Consider the following 16,854-nt stretch of genomic DNA (forward strand, 5'->3'; position numbering starts at 1 on the left):
GGTGTTTTGTGGTGGGATGAAAAGCCCCAGACACACAAAGAAACCCCAGGTTTTTGCTGTAAAGACACTCTGCTCGTGTGCACTGCTCTGCCTGGGGCAGGAGCAGGGAGCTGCCGGTCCCACCTGGAAACAAAGCACTGAAGTGGATTCACTGAACATTAACAGACACAACCTCGTGTTTTTGCTTTCAGATTTAACAAATCAGGTGGAGACAGCTGGCCTGCAGCTGCAGAAGGTGACAGCAGAGATGGACCACTACAAGAAGCTGTTGCTGTAAGATTCCCATTCCTTCATTGCTTCCCACTGCACATAAAACACATAAACCACTTTATTTTTTCAGCAAGTGCTGCTTGTCACAATGCTCTGAGAAGGTTTTGACCCACAGAGGAACTATTTTATCTTCATATGGTTATTTCTGAGCCCCTGCCTGAGCCATTCTGGCTGTGGGAGCAGGGCTTCCTTCCTCCAGCAGGGATTCCTGGAACTGCAGAGGAGGGATAAGGAGCCTGATGCAGTGCCTCACCTCACACACAGGTGTAGGATGCATTTTGGGAAATCCACGTAACTTCAGGACTAAAAGTGTGTATATCCACATTGTTATGTGGATATTTTGTGTAATATATGTGTAATGTACACATATATTTTATGTCTATATACACATTTTTATGTAGGAAGGAAGGAATGTATAGTGATAGAGTGCTGCCAGAGGGCAGGGTTAGGTGGGATATTGGGAAGGAATTGTTCCCTGGGAAGGTGGGCACGCTTGGCACAGGTTTTCCAGGGAATTTGTGGCTGTCCCTGGATCCCTGGCAGTGCCCAAGGCCAGGTTGGATGGGGCTTGGAACCACCTGGTCTATGCAAAGTGTGGGTGGAACAAGATGGGCTTTGGGGTCCCTTCCAACCCAAACCATTCCAGGATTTTCTCCCATTTCCAGAGCACTCCCCAGCCACTCAGAACATTCCCACAGCAGGAGCCTGACACCCCAACACCACAAAACATCACAAATTCCACAGCCCAGTGCTGAAAACCTCCGTGGGCAGTGGAGCAGCTTGGGGACATCACCTCCAGGAGAATCCAGAGGGAGGGTGCCAGAGGATGCTGAAAAGGCACAAACTGTGTTTGTGAGGCTCAGGAGTCAGGAACTGGCACTGCCAGCCTCTCTGTCCCCGTGTTTCCCTGGAATCTGAGCAAAGGATTTGTGCTGCTCTGCTCTGCACCTTCTGGTTTCAGTTCCTTCATTCAGGGGGTCTGACCATGACCGAGTTGCAAATATTTGGGATGCTTAGCAACAAAGTACTTCAGTGATAATGTAAGGATTGAGTGGGAAGCAAAGATGTCATGAACACAGTGAAATAAACACTGAGGGCTTTCCAAGTGTAAATTAACATTTCAGCATAATATGGGCACAGTTTAATAAAACAACATATTCTATATCTGTTTAAATGTAAATATGAACCTTAACCATGGTTATTAATTGGTGCAATGGTGACATAATGACATGAAACCTGGAAAGTTTCCAGCCCTTTTACCTACAAAATTGGGATTTGTCCCATTTTATTCATTTATTACTCAAAACTGTCATCAGTGTTGCAAGATCTCGCTTCTTGTTTGCAACATTTGTCATCCAAGTCAGGCTGAGATGTCACTGGAGTGTAACTTCCAATTATTTCCTGGAGCTGACAGAACTTTCTGTTCGTGGCCTTTTACCTGAAATGGAAAATGCAAGGAGGAAAATACACCCAGAAGTGATATCCAGGCTGCTGCAGAGTGAAGGCTCATTTCTTTGGATAATACCCTTTTTCCCCCAATGTTTTCATAGGGTGAAGTCAACAGAACTCGATGTCTGTCAAAAAGAACTGAAAAAGATCAAATATGAGAATGGAATTGCTGAGTCCAGGTAAATGCTGAAATGATATTTCATATTTTTGAGCAATGACAGCAAACATTTCATTATTTTAATGCAGTTTTTATGCAATACATTTAAACATTTTTCTGTCAAGTAGATTTAACTTCATAAAGAACACATGGAGTTTTGACCAATATTTTATTTTCCAGGCATCATTATTTCTGCCTATAAATAAGAATATAGTAACTACAATGCTGCTATTTCTTTATTTCATCTGTAGACTTACAAAAGAGCTGAAGGAAAAGGAGGAATCCCTTCTCGTTTGCCAGCAAGTCTGCAAACATTTACAGGAGGAAGTGGCTGAGAAAGAAAGGAGAGAAGAAGATCTGAAAAGAAGAACTGGGAGATCAGAGAGTGAGCTGGAAACCCTTAAAGCTCTCCTGAGCCAAACAGAGCAGGAGGTGCTGATGCTGAAACAGGAAAGGTAAAGGGAGCTGAGCTGAACTCAGGTGCTCCTGAAAATTCTGGATATTTTAGAGGTCATTGGATTGGGTTTTTAAATTATTATGGGATAGACAAAACTTGGATGGAGAGAACAGAAAAAGTACTATTAAAAGTTAATAGTAAACAGAGAAGTTCTGCTTGGACTGCAGGGCTTCAGCTGGAGTTTCATCTGAGCCCCAAAGCCCCGTTTTTGCTGCTCGTTGTGCTGAAGGGAATATTCAAACCCCTGAAATGCAGAACAGTTGGTGCCTCCTGGCACCTTTAAATGCTGAAAACAAGCCTGTGGCTGTCAGGAGTACAACTGGAGATGGAGATTCTGTTGCAGGTAATTAAAAAAATATGGATTCAGGTTGGTGAGTCCAAAGCAAAGGCACTCCAGCTCGATCCCATTCCAGGGAAAACAGCCCTCAGAAGCCCAGTGCTTTATTTTGCACATCTCAAAAGCAATCCCAGGGACAATGGCAGCTTTGTTCACAGCTGAGACCCTTCAGAGCCAGACTGAACTGGTGGGAAGCTGCTCCCACACCTCCCCAAGCACCAGATCCTGTCCAAGACCCTGGCTGAGGGAATACTGAGGCATTTTTGAGGTGGACAAGTTGTTAACAACACCAATGAGAGGAATTTAACCTCTCCAGGAGTCTTGCCCTACAAGCCCCACGTAACAAACAGTACCTTGAAGCACAGAAAGCACTCAGTGCTTTTCATTCCAAACCCATTACAATTTTAAAATTAATGATCTTAATATTCCAAGTTCATGAAATACAAGTTCTGGGTGGAATATTTTCTCTGTGTTCTCTGAAATTTGTCTTGAAAATATCAAAGAAGTATTAAAATGTCAATTGAAGTGGAAGATCAAGTACTGTATTTTCTTTAAAACATGAAACTCAGGAGGCAGTGAGGGCGTGGTGGAGATTCCAGGTGGTGATTCCTGGGGCAAGGACGAGCAGGATTTCATTGCAAGGCAAGGGGATCCCGGCAATGTGGGCAGAGCCCAGGTTTACCTGGAATTTGCTGTGGTTTACCTGGAATTTGTGTTTTTAGGGAGCTGCTGAAGAGCAGGACGGAGCAGCTGCAGGAGGCACTGAGGCAGAAGGTGCAGAGTGAGGACTCCTGGAGGGACAAGGTGACTCTGGGGGCTCTGCTTTTGGGGGGTTCCAGTTTCACAAAGGGCACAGGAAAGCTGGGAATGCTCTCCTCCAGTGCCACGTGTGGTGGAGTCCTGGAATCACTCACAGCCCGGTTTGGAAGCGACTCAGCCAAAAATTCGGTCAGGAACAAAAAAATCTTGTTTGCCTTTGGCCTCTGGGTCTGCTGGGGCCTCAAACCCCTAAATTCACAGGGAAGGGTTTGTCTGGGGAGCCTCCTGTTTCCAAAAGCACATTTAATGTTTGCTGAAGTTTGTGGAATCACAGGACCCCAGCCTGGTTTGGGTTGGAAAGAACCTTAAATCCCATCCATGGCAGGGACACCTCCTGCTGTCCCAGGTGCTCCAAGCCCTGCCCAGCCAGGATCCCACCCTGCATCCAGGGGCAGCCACAGCTTCTCCATAATTTCCTTTGTCCAAGGAGTTCTCCTGCCTCTTCCAGTGGGATTTGGGAAATTGTTTCCCAGGAGCAGCTGTCACCATGTCAACCTTGTTCTCATCTGCAGCTTTTTTTTCCCATGAGCACCAAAAAACCCTGAACTGAATAAAAAATAAAAATATATTCATCTATTTAAAAGAATAATAAATGAAATATATTTGTGTGTTAAAAAGAATTTAAAAAGTATTAAAAATAATAAGAAATTTAAATAAGTGTGTGTATCAGTGAAGGAAAATTTAAAAGCAGAGCTGAACAGTAACTGTGCCTTGTCTGATTTAAGCCTCACATAATTGGTGACTGAAATTACTGTATTTTTTGTTTCAGTGTCTGAAAGCTTTATTTAGTCCCAGGAGAACTTGGGGACTGGTGGCAATTAGGATCAGTTACATTTCTTTGGAAACCCCTTCCCTGTCACAGGATATAATTTGGGAAGGGGATCAGGCTGGCTCCATAATCAGAGAGTTTTCAGCCTGACATGTGAACAAGATAAAGATTGGTGGGAGGGAGAGGGAGCAATTTCAGCTTCGGTGTCACAGCCATTAAAATGCAGCCACAGCAAGGCCCCAAAACTCAGCTCAGCAGCCAAAAAAAAAAAAAAAAAATCAGCAAAGTGACAAAGTGACAACGTTGCCTTTGGTCTGTGCCACTGCAGAGCACCAGATGGTTAAACATTTTTTTATTTAAAATACATATAAACCTGAAATTGTTTCAGTGGAACAACAAGAACAAAAAAAAGTCACTTTCTGGAAGCAATTTAAGAACTAACTCCATTGGAGCACACCGTAGTGATGGAATCCCAGGATTACTGAGGTTGGAAAAGCCCCCCAGGGCCATGGAGCCCAACCTTTGGGCAGCACGAGCCCCCAGGGCCTGGCCTGGCCTTCCTTGGACACTCCAGCCATGGACACCTCAGAAATCCCTGCTGAAAGATGGGTGCACCCATTGCTCTTCTGGACTTCTCAAATATTAATTAACGAGGGGCGTGGACATCAATTAGTGACCTCTGTGCTCTCTTGGAACATCAACCTCCTCTTATTTCCTCTTCTGCTTCTCAGCTTTATGAATTTCAAGTATTAAGTGTGAAATGTTTCGTATGAATGAGCTCAGGTTTTTAGACTGCCTTTAATTGTTCAGTCTGTGGAGTCAAGGAGCCTCCAACCAGTGCTCAGGGTCTGGAATAATAGGTAGAGTTAATAAATCTGGGGATTTATCTTCAGAATCCAAATGCCCATCTAAGAACATATTAATATTAGTAATAAAGAATTACATGTGATAGAATTATAAGTATAGGAAATAATATACAATATCAAATAATTAAAAATAATATTACATTATAGGTCATAATTATTATATAATAATTAATAATAGTATAATATAATATGAATTACTAACAGGATATAATTATATCATATTTAAGATTATTTTAATAATAATTATATTAGTAATAATTGTTATATCACAAGAATATAATTATTAATAATATATTAATATAATTTAATTATATGTATATAATATAATTATAATAGAATCCTAATTAATAATAATTTATTAGTATCATTGTTATTGATATTGATATTGTTATTATTATAATAGTCTACTTTGAACATCTTACAAATACAGCAATTTTTAAGCTATAACTTAATGGGGGATTTGCACCTCTTCCACACCCTGAATTTGGTCTATTTTGCTTTAAAAAATAACAAAAATATTTCCAGTTTCTCTTTTCCCCCTAAAGACATCAGGGAGATTTATTATACTTCTGCTCATAATAATGTGTGGAATTAGATAATTGTAATGAAGCTCATTGTGGGCTTTTGTGCTTTTAATCATTGAACTAATGAGGTTTGTGTTGTGCATTTCATGTGGCTGTTGTGCTCTCAGCCTGCTGCAATTAAATCCATCAGAATCAGCTGCACAAAGGAATAGGAACAGCCTGGCTTAGGAAAAGTGTTCTCCTAAATGCAGCCTCCAGGGATTCCTCCAGAATCCACAGTTTTTCTATTGGGGAAATTATAGCTGAATTTATAACGTGAATTATTGGAGATGCTGTAAGGACTGGGAAACTTCACCCAATATTCCACCTGGAGAAGGGACTGGGGACAAGGGATGGACACAGGACACAGGGAATGGCTCCCACTGCCAGAGGGCAGGGATGGGTGGGACATTGGGAATTCCTGGCTGGGATGGAATTCCCAGAGCAGCTGTGGCTGCCCCTGGATCCCTGGCAGTGCCCAAGGCCAGGCTGGGCACTGGGGTTGGAGCAGCCTGGGACAGTGGGAGGTGTCCCTGCCATGGCAGGGGTGGCATTGGAGGGGCTTTAAGTTCATCCCATCCCATCCCATCCCATCCCATCCCACCCCATCCCAGTGTGACAATGCCACTGACCCCTCTTGTCCCCCAGCTGGAAATGGACCTGGCCAAAGGGGAGGCTCGGCACAAAGAAGCAATTCTGAAAGTCAGGGAAGAGGCCAGAGTGGAGCTGGAGCTGGAGAGAAAAAACCAGCAGGAGCTGATCACAAAATACCAGAGGGAACACGAGGAGCTCCAGCAGAAGGTGTGCAACGCTCGAGATCACAGAAGATCACAGAAAACTGTAAAAAATGGGAATGTGAAGGAATAAAAACTGCTCTGTGTGTCATCCTCTCTCTGGATGATACAGTACTTTTTCACAGTCTTAGTATATTGTTTTTTTTTTAATGGAACAAGCTGAAAATAATGATTCCAGTTCAAGTTAATTGGTGTGGAACTTCTTTCTCATCTTGTATTTTCACCAGCAAAACTCCATCTGTGTCCCCAGAATTGCTAATTATATTTAATCTGACATCATCACTTTTTAAAAGCTTGGGACTGTTTCAGGCTATGATGAGGTGCCACAATTCCATCCATATTTTCCCTCCTTCCCAAGGGAACCCAGCAGCTCCAGGGCCAGCAAAGGCCTGCTGGGCTGGACTGGTGCTGGCACCACAGCGGGCTGGGAGCTCCAGATCCCCCCCAAATTTTATACAGAAATTGTACCTGTAACCTGAGTTTCCAAAAGGTTTGGTACAATTCCTGAGAAAATCTGAGAAATCTGGAAAAATGAAAGGAATGTGATGAGGTTTTATTACTATTTAAAATCTAGGACATTGTGATTTAGAGCTGAAAATAAGTTTGGCTTTATTCACTTGGCAAATATTTAACCATGGTTTTTAAACCCTGAGGAAACAGTGACTTGCAGTAAATTTAACTTGAAGTTAAATTTTCCCTTTTTTACCTCAGTGTCTCTGTTTGATCTTGAATACACTAATGAATCTCTGTGTTCTCAGTGAGTGGTGATTAATTTTCAGCTCTCTGGTGTCCTCTGAGGGAATTATGTAAATTCAGAGCTTTTTTTCTCTCTGAGGACCTGCAAGTTTTAATTTGTTGTTTTTTTTTTCCTCAAGTCACCATTTGTCTGCTATTCATTCTCATATTTAGAGGAACTGAGTGGAGATTAATTCCTGTCTGATCTCACCCAGATCCCAGGTTTAATATCCAGTGCCACCAAGAGCTTGAGGATGGAGATGGAAATTCTGGAGAAGAAGCTCCAAGATGCCCAAATGAAAGTGGCAGAGAAGGATGGAGACAAGGAAAAAGAAATCCAGAGCCTTAAAAGGCTCATCAGTGAGCTTGAGTTCCAGCTGACCATGGAAAAGAGCAACAATGAATCATTCCTGGATAAACTGAGGAAAGAAATTAAGCACAAGTCAGATGAACTGGAAAAATTAACCCAGGAGAAGACACAGCTGATTCACAGTTTGAGTCAAGTTCAAGAGGAGGTAGGAACAGGACCCAGGAAATGCCTGGTTATTTTTACTTGGAGACATGTGATTTCTAAAATCATTCAAAGGTCTGTGACCAGAAAATCCATTGAAATGCAAAGATTTCTCAGACAAATCCATCATCATTTCCTAAATACGGTACATCACAAAAGATGTGAAGTTTTAATTCAGCAAATGCTTAAATTAGTTCTTCATAGGAAAATATATTATTAAAAAATATTTTTCAGATCTTGCAAGGCCTTTCTTAGTCTGTAGGCTCATGTGCCACTGCCCAAACATGAGTAAACAAAAATGAATTCCCAATTTTTAGAGTAGAAGACACGGATATTTCTCATTCCTTGAATTGATGTCCCAGCTCCCACCAGTGCAACCACGTTCCCTAACTCAGGAATGCATAAAAATGAATTAAATGCGAAGAGAAATTCGACTGATGGATATTCTGACCACAAACATTTGCTGAATGCTTGGAATAGAATGGGAAGGGAGGAGAGAGCTGCTCCATGGGAAATGTGGAGTCAGGGACTGCAGATAAGATTAGGCTGGAATGTCCAAAGCAATTCAGTGGCAGGAAAAAGAATTGGTCAACAGTGAAAATAAAACTCTTCCAAGTGGATTAGTGCTGGGGTTGGTACTGATTTACTCCTTGGAAAGGTTGGGAAAGGTGTGAGTGGAATTCCAGTGAGGCTGTGCTGGATCTGTGCCCAAGGATGGGGACATGGGACAGAGGGGCCTTGGCAGGGCTGGGACAACAGGGGGACTGCATGGCCTTCCCATGAGTGGTTCCATGATTCCATGTGTGCATTCCTGGCTCCACACCTGGTTCCATTCCTGACTCCATGGCTCCATGCAGGCTGTGCTCTCCCACTGCAGAGGGTTACAGGGAAAAGCAGCATTAACCCCTTGGTGCCACTGCACCTCAGTCCATTATTGCCTTTCCTTCCCAAGAGCAGCATTCCCAGTTCTCCCAGCTGGCCAGGAGGGCAGGAACACCTTCTGAGCACTTCCCTGGGCTGTCCCACTGGCTCCCGAGGGAGCAGCAGGACAGTGCAGGGTGGGTCCCTGTCCTGGGATGTCCCGGTGTGAGGGATGGCACATTCCCAGTGTTCCTCTCTGCAGAATTCCCTGCTGCAGGGCCAGTGCCCCGGGAGTGTCCCGGTGTGAGGGATGGCACATTCCCGGTGCTCCTCTCTGCAGAATTCCCTGCTGCAGGGGCAGTGTCCCGGCATGGTTCAGGTGTGAGGGATGGCACATTCCCGGTGTTCCTCTCTGCAGAATTCCCTGCTGTAGGGGCAGTGTCCCGGCATGGTTCAGGTGTGAGGGATGGCACATTCCTGGTGTTCCTCTCTGCAGAATTCCGTGCTGCAGGGGCAGTGCCCCGGGAATGTCCAGGTGTGAGGGATGGCACATTCCCGGTGTTTCTCGTTGCAGAATTCCCTGCTGCAGGGGCAGTGCCCCGGCATGGTTCAGGTGTGAGGGATGGCACATTCCCGGTGTTTCTCGTTGCAGAATTCCCTGCTGCAGGACACGGTGCGCCGGGAGTGCGAGGAGCGCTTCGAGCTGACGGCGGCGCTGGGCCGGGCCCGGGAGCAGGTGCTGGAGCTGCGGAGGCTCAGCGGGACCCTCCCGGCCTCGCCGCGCTCGCTCCCCGCCGGGGATCTCCGCCTCTCCGGAGCCCTGGGCACGGCCAGGGCTGCCCGCGGCCCCGGCTCGGGCCGGCACGGCGCCGGCAGCGCCGGATCCCTGGATCTTCCCAAGGCAAGGGCGGCCGCGCTGAGCGAGCCCCGGGGCCGGGTCCCCGCCGGGATGAGGCACCGGCCGAGCCAGCTCTGACAGCTCCGCCTGGGAAACCATTCCGGCCTCCGAAGGAACACCTCCCGAACTCATCCATCCCTACAAGTTAAAATCCAGTTAAGTTTTTGTTTATATTTGGTGCAATAACTTTTATCTGTCCATTAATTTATTCATGGTGTAATTAAATTAACTGCCGGGCGCATTTCAAGATGAGAAAAGGAAAAAGAGCGTCTCCAAGAGGAGCACAAAGAGCAGCACATCTTCAATGAGTGGGATTGAAATCAGAAAACCCCTGGATCCCAGAAGGTTTGGGTTGGAAGGGACCTTAAAGTTCATCCCATTCCAATGCTCTGGCCCTGGGTAGGGAGTAATGGCCCAGCATCACAGGATCCAGGATGGATGGGGCTGGGAGCAGCCTGGGACAGGAACTGGAGGAGCTTTGAGGTCCCTTCCAACCCAAACCAGTCTGTGATTCCTTGATTCCATCATCTCAAACCTGGGCTCTTCTCCCCCTCTTTGTGTCCTGGAGCAGCAGCTGCAGTAAAGGGGGAGCGTGGCCAGGGAGGAGCAGCACGTAAAATAACGGAGCAGGAATGGGATCACGGCTCTGGCACGAGGGAGTGGCCAGGTCCTGGAGGCAAACCAAGTCCAGAACAAATATTTCCCTTCTCCCCCTTCCTCCCAGAACCCAGAACTCCTGCTGCTAAGCAATAAACAAAATATGGAAATGTCAGGGACCCTTTTTTACTGGCTTTGAAAACAATTTAATGAATCTCACCGTGTCAAGGAAAGTTTACCAAGTGTTTTCCATGGTGGGATGACAGGCAGAGCACAAAGTGCCACGGAGGACGTGGACACCTCATTACAGCCCTGAAACTTTAGGAAATCAAACTTCCTGCAGGAAGTTCTTGTAAGAGTGGTGTCAGGAACCTTGCCCTCCAGGACTCGTGGCACGTGGCAAAGCCAAAGCTCCAGGGACAAACGTGTCCCTGTGGATCCTGCCCTGCTGGCCGTGGGCAGCACTCCAGCCCTTCCCTTGGAGAAAACATCCCATGGCAAGGGGCTGTCCTGTCCTTCCCTGCTGGAAAGGCTTCAGTTTGCCCCTGGCAGAGCTGGGGGTGGTGCCTGCTCTGGAGGGAGCTCCTACAGCCCTGACCCTTTGCAGAAGGGATCCCCTGTGCCAGGGAGGGACATGGGGCTCGGTGGGCTGGGGCTGTGTGAGCCCCAGGCACATCCCTGGTGTGGCCAAACCCCTCCTGACTGACCCTGCCAGCAGCGTGGGGCCAGGGGGATCCATCCCGCTCCCAGGGCACAAAGGGACAGCACAAGAGGAGCTCTGGAATCTCAGCCAGTGCCTCAGTGTGGCTCATCCTTTTCCCACCTGAAGTCACCCAAAATGTAATGTTCTCCACAGATGATATGATGGAGAGTCCAGCCCCTGTCTGGTCCTGCTGCTCCTTCAGCAGAAATTGGGATCAGCACTGGCCATGCACAGCTTGCCATGGATATCACTTCATTCCCACTGGGATATCACAAACCAAAGCTGGGATGATCACTAGACCTTGCTCTGAGGTGTGTGTAGGATCTGAGATCCCGACTGTGCCTTGCAGATGGAGTTTTTCTACAAAAGAAAAAATTGGACTGCAGGAAAAAGCATCTTAGTTCCTAAGCAGTGTTAAAAGTGCATGGAAATAGAAACTGATGCCACAGATCATTAAAACGTATTAATCAGAACAAAAGCATGACTGTCTTTCTTTGTACTGTGCATTTTCAATACCAAAATAAGAGTAGGATAATGAAACTGGGGAAATTTCCTTTTGCAGACAACCCCCCACAGCTGCATTTTTAGTTAGTTAAAACAGGCCCTTATTTCCATCATGAAAATTCCATGTTGAATTTTGTCCTTGGTGGTTACAGGTGGTTGAGAGTGCCCTGCTGAAGGAAGAACAAACCCCGAACAGCTGTGATGGTGTGAAACACTAATCCAGGGTTTCATCCTCACAGCACAGCATTCATTGGGGTGGGATGATAAAAGGGCACTGCCTGAAATTAATGCTGGGGGGGATTTTCACCAGGAATGTGATTTGTGTGGGGCATCTGGCGTTGCCCTGGGAGCTGCTCCCAGGTCATGGCCAGCTCCCATGGATTGTTCTCCTTGGCCCTCCAGGCTCTGGAGTGATCCCACCCTGCTCCACCCGGAGTGGGGACAGGGCTCAGTGCCCCGTGGGACTCTGCTCCTGCCCAGGGAGCCAAGGGATGGGCACAGGTGCCACCAGACCTCTCAGGAGGATGGAGACCCTTCCACGGAGGGGGTTGGCCCAGGGTGTTTCTGAGGCCCCTTTTCCAGGGCCCACCCTCCCCTCTGTTCCCTGCCGTGGGATGTGGCTGAGACCAGCAGGGCTCAGGCACTGGTGCCAGGCATGGAATGAACTCAGGGTGGGAAATGTCAGGGAAAGGGGGAATAAGCCAGGGGGTCCAGATGGGAGGAAAGAGCTGACATCTGGAAAGGAAAGTCTCAGTGTGAGAGAGAGGAAAATGCCCTCCCCTGGAGCTGTGCAGCCAGGGAGGATCCCTGGGCAGTGGTGCAGCCCCTGTGCTTGAGTCATTCCAAGTGGGTGGGAAAAATCCATGGAAAATGTCCTGGCAGGAGCAGCCCTGCGCTGCAGGAGCGGCTGAACCGAGTGCCCCAAAGGGGATTTTCCATCTCCTGATTAATGGGATGTGGAAAGTGGTTTGGTTTGGCCTGGCACCACTCCAGGGAGCAATGCCCAGCTGGCAGGACGTGCCTGGAGCTCTGGGAAAGAGTCCTGGAAGAAATCTGGTGGGCAGAGAGGAAAGGAGCCTGGAGAGCCACGGAATGCAGCAGGTTCTTCTTCCTGCTGGAGGGTCACACTCTGTCCTTCACCATCACCATCATCATTGTCACTGACTGCATTGTGTTGGAAGGACCTTAAATCCCATCCAGCCCCACCCCAGCCATGGCAGGGACACCTCCCACTGTCCAGGCTGGCCTTGGGCAGTGCCAGGATCCAGGGGCAGCCAACTGCTCTGGGCACCCTGTGCCAGGGCCTGCCCACCCTGCCAGGGAACAATTCCCAATGTCCCATCCCTCTGGCAGTGGGAGCCATTCCCTGTGTCCTGTCCCTCCAGCCCCTGTAACACAGGCATTGCCCTCTCCTGACAGCCCTTTCCCCAGTGCAGGGCAGCTGAACAGCACTTCACTGGCAGCAGAAATCCGGGATGTAGCTGGATTCTGGGAGTTCCCTCTGCTCTGCTCCACGTGCTGGGGGCGGGCACTGGGAATTCGGGAATGACAGGCAGGGTGGGGCTGTGCAGAGAAGAAGCTCCTCAGGAGCCCGGGGCTGGCCCCGCTCACTGAACATTTCCATGAATCATTGGCTTTTATGGAAATCCGTTCCAGCATCCTCTCCCCAGCTGTTTCCTGTGCACTGTGCTGGCTGCAAGGCTTGTTTTAACTTTCCGGGACCGAGTGGTCATTTCAATCACCACAAAGTTCTGAACAAAGAACCACGTGTGCCTCTGGGGAAAAGTACCCAAAAAAAGATCCTCGGGAACAGCTGGGAGGCGTCTGGGCAGGGGCAGGCGTGCAGCAGGACTCACGGCCCCGTGGGTGTAACCCAGCAGCAGCACGGCCTCGCTGCCTGCCAACCCCATCCTGTTTGCTGGTGCCTGGGTTTGGGGGGTGGTTTTTTAAGGTTCCTTCTAAAAATATAACCCCAGCACCTCCTTGGAGGGTGATGGAAGCAGAAGCTGCAGTTTGGATGAGGCACAAATTCACCTGCTCAAGCTGGACACAGGGAGAACTCGGATTTCTGATCTCCGGATGAAAGGCTGGTTCTGGAGACAAGGATTTTCTGTGGATTTTCTGTATTTTTTCAGGATTTTCTGTGTTCATAGAAATCCACAGAAATCCTTCCCTCTGGCTGGCTCTGGGTAAGGATATTCCAAACCTGCTGAAGATCCATCGGACAGGGAAACAGTCCCTTTTCCACAGGACTTCCACTGGGAGAGGATCTGTGTGTGTGCCTGACCTGGGGAATCCATGGCTGGGCAGGGCCATGCAGGAGGGCTCTGGAACCAGGGCTCAGATCCCCTCTGCTTGATCTGTGGAATATCCTCTTCCCTGGATCTGTGGGACATTCTCTCCCTGGATCTGTGGGACATCCTCTCCCTGGATCTGTGGGACATTCTCTCCCCAGGATCTGTGGGACAGCCTCTCCCTGGATCTGTGGGACAGCCTCTCCCTGGATCTGTGGGACATTCTCTCCCTGGATCTGTGGGACATTCTCTCCCTGGATCTGTGGGACATCCCCTCCCCTGGATCTGTGGGACATCCCCTCCCCTGGATCTGTGGGACATCCTCTCCCTGGATCTGTGGGACATTCTCTCCCTGGATCTGTGGGACATTCTCTCTCCCTGGATCTGTGGGACATTCTCTCCCTGGATCTGTGGGACATTCTCTCTCCCTGGATCTGTGGGACATCCTCTCCCCTGGATCTGTGGGACATTCTCTCTCCCTGGATCTGTGAGACATCCCCTCCCCTGGATCACAGCACAGCTCAGGGTTCGTATCACAAGCATTTCATCCAAAGCCAGTGCCTGAAATAACAGGAGAGCAAAACACCTGGGCAGGCTCCTGGCACAGAGCAGGAGGAGACGCACAAATCCCAGAAGGCAAAACTCTCCAGGGATCCCTCTTAGCCTGACCCAGGGAAAATTATTCCAGGACCTTAAACCTCATGATCACCACAACCCTGAGAGCAGGAGCAGGACACGGTGCTCGGGGTGTCCACAGAGCTGGGGCTGCCCCTGGACCCCTGGCAGTGCCCAAGGCCGGGTTGGCCACTGGGCTTGGAGCAGCCCGGGACAGTGGGAGGTGTCCCTGGCATGGCAGGATGGGGCTGGATGAGCCAGCCTCACCTGGGGTTAAAGGGTGGCTGAGGACACTGAGGACACATCGCTGCTCTCCGGTCACGCCGAGGTCACCGCCGGCTCTGCAGAGGGCAGGGGAAGGGTGGCGGTGCTGTCTGTGTGTCCCCAGCTCTGGCATCCATCTCTGCTGTTGCCGGGGAAGCCACGAGGAGCCCTGAAACAAAAAGCAGCCCCGGGGCCATCCCGTCCATTAGGGACGGCAGCCAGAGCTCCCTGCTCGGAGCCAGATGTCAGAGATAATATCTCCGCTTGTTCCTGCGGTTTCCTTGATGGCAAAGCACTACTGTGCTCTCACCCTGCCCGGCCAACGGCGTTCTGAGCATCCTGGTGGAGAAGAATACGGAATTCTGGAGGGCTGGTTTGGGGCTGGGCTGGCCCAGGGCTCCCAGCCGGGAGAAGCTCCCGGGGGATGCTGAGGGGGAGGAAGGAGGGCGCTCCGTGCCCTTGGAGGAAGTGTTTTATTCCCTTGGAAGGGACAGGGTGACAGCTCCAGCCTCTCCCCTCCACTCTGTCCCGTTTCAGTCACTGTCACCCCACCGTGTCCTCAGACCAGGTGTCTCCTCAGCATGCGGGGCAAACTTGGAACCACCTCCACCTGGCAGAAGGATGCTGGAAGTGTTTCCTTTTTTAGAGGTGTTGAGACGTAGAAAAGCCTTCAGGCCTTGAACAAAACCTCCACTTCTCACCTTTTAAACAGGCATTGAGGCATAGAAAAGCCTTCGGAGTTTGAATAAAACCTCAGCTTCTCACCCTCTAAATCACTTTAAAACCAGACCTCAGGCTCTTGAGTCTCAGCTCCTGATTGCTCCATACAAACCTGGGCTCTCAAGTCACAGGGAATTTTGGGAAGCTGCAGCAATCCCTGAACAGGGGTAATTAAATCTGTGAGGGCCTTTCAGGAGATTCACTTGGTTTAAGGTCATTTTGCTGCGGCTTTTCCCTCTTGGCTCCTGAGCACAGGCCCTGGGGCTGCCCAGCACCTGCAGGGCCTCAGAGGGATCAACCTGGCCTGGAACATTGCAGGGATGGGGCAGCCACAGCTCCTCTGGGGCACCTGGAGGAGCTCAGGCCGTGGTGAGGAACCCCCATTCCCTCCCCTTTGGGGTCACTCGGGGCTGTCCCGGAGCTGTCCCGGTCCCTGCTCACTCCTGCGGAATCTCCCACAGCTGGTGGCTGGTGCCACCCCTGGAGGCCTTGATCCATCCCCAGCTCCCAGCAGCTGGAATTCGGGGCTCCCAACAGCTGGATTTGGGGTGTCCAGCCGAGGCCCTGACCGGGGTTGCTCTGCCCCCCGAGCCAGGGCAGGACATTTGTCCCCTGCTCACCTCGGTGTGGGCAGCGCCGGCAGAGCCGAGAGCGGGGAGGCCCCGCTGGGCTCGGCAACACTTCCACCTACAGAGGGATCCCAGAACGGCAGCGGGAGTGAGGGGAACCCGGGAGTGAGGGGAGATCCCGGGAGTGAGGGGGGAACCCGGGAATGAGGGGAACCCGGGAGTGAGGGGGGATCCCGGGAGTGAGGGGGGACCCGGGAGTGAGGGGGAACCCGGGAGTGAGGGGGAACCCGGGAGTGAGGGGGAACCCGGGAGTGAGGGGGAGATCCCGGGAGTGAGGGGAACCCGGGAGTGAGGAGAGATCCCGGGAGTGAGGGGGAACCCGGGAGTGAGGGGAACCCGGGAGTGAGGGGGGACCCGGGAGTGAGGGGAGATCCCGGGAGTGAGGGGAACCCGGGAGTGAGGGGAGATCCTGGGAGTGAGGGGAACCCGGGAGTGAGGGGGGACCCGGGAGTGAGGGGAGATCCCGGGAGTGAGGGATCCCGGGAGTGAGGGGGAACCCGGGAGTGAGGGAGAGCCCGGGAGTGAGGGGGGAACCCGGCAGTGAGGGGGGAAACCAGGAGTGAGGGGGGACCCCGGGAGTGAGGGGAGATCCCGGGAGTGAGGGGAGATCCCGGGAGTGAGGGGAGATCCTAGGAGTGAGGGGGAACCCGGGAGTGAGGGGAACCCGGGAGTGAGGGGAGATCCTGGGAGTGAGGGAGAACCCAGGAGTGAGTGGGACATGGAATCCCTGGGAATGAGGGGGGGGCACAGAACCCCTGGGAATGATGAGGGCATGGAACCCCTGAGAATGAGGGGGGCACAAAATCCATGGGAATGAGGGGACACAGATTGCCAGGAATGAGAATGAGGGGGGGGCAGAGAATCCCTGGGAATGAGGGGGACACAGCACCCCTGGGAATGAGGGGCACAGCAGCCCTGGAGCCCCAGGGGATTGGGGAGCTGGAATGTCTCTGCAGGGTGGGGGCAACAGGATTTTGCTCTCTCCAAAAGGATTCTCCCTCCTGGGACAAAAAATGGTCACTTTTGCTAAGTTTTTTCCTTC

General features: G+C 50.2%; 1 protein-coding gene and 1 long non-coding RNA gene across 4 annotated transcripts in view; one reads left to right on the forward strand and one right to left on the reverse strand.

The window, feature by feature from the left end:
- Nucleotides 1–12,567, forward strand: part of LEKR1 (leucine, glutamate and lysine rich 1) — a 36,828-nt gene extending 24,261 nt beyond the window's left edge. The window contains exons 6-12 of one of the 3 annotated variants that reach the window (XM_053986487.1): nucleotides 192–273; nucleotides 1,821–1,898; nucleotides 2,128–2,331; nucleotides 3,393–3,474; nucleotides 6,336–6,488; nucleotides 7,432–7,731; nucleotides 9,241–12,567. In XM_053986487.1, coding sequence (XP_053842462.1) covers nucleotides 192–273; nucleotides 1,821–1,898; nucleotides 2,128–2,331; nucleotides 3,393–3,474; nucleotides 6,336–6,488; nucleotides 7,432–7,731; nucleotides 9,241–9,564 — 1,223 coding nt within the window. In that variant the 3' untranslated portion in view covers nucleotides 9,565–12,567. Of the gene's footprint in view, nucleotides 1–191; nucleotides 274–1,820; nucleotides 1,899–2,127; nucleotides 2,332–2,500; nucleotides 2,677–3,392; nucleotides 3,475–6,335; nucleotides 6,489–7,431; nucleotides 7,732–8,850; nucleotides 8,896–9,240 lie in introns of those variants that run through there. The other 2 variants (XM_053986488.1, XR_008438653.1) reach the window with 2 other exon arrangements.
- Nucleotides 11,076–14,783, reverse strand: LOC128812230 (uncharacterized). The gene is made up of 3 exons (XR_008438654.1): nucleotides 14,467–14,783; nucleotides 13,325–13,383; nucleotides 11,076–11,146 (listed from the first exon to the last, which is right to left on the reverse strand). It is a non-coding gene; the product is annotated as an uncharacterized LOC128812230 (long non-coding RNA).
- Between the last annotated feature and the right edge of the window lie 2,071 nt (nucleotides 14,784–16,854).

The sequence above is a fragment of the Vidua macroura genome, chromosome 10, assembly GCF_024509145.1.
Source record: "Vidua macroura isolate BioBank_ID:100142 chromosome 10, ASM2450914v1, whole genome shotgun sequence".
Classification (NCBI taxonomy): Eukaryota; Metazoa; Chordata; class Aves; order Passeriformes; family Viduidae; genus Vidua; species Vidua macroura.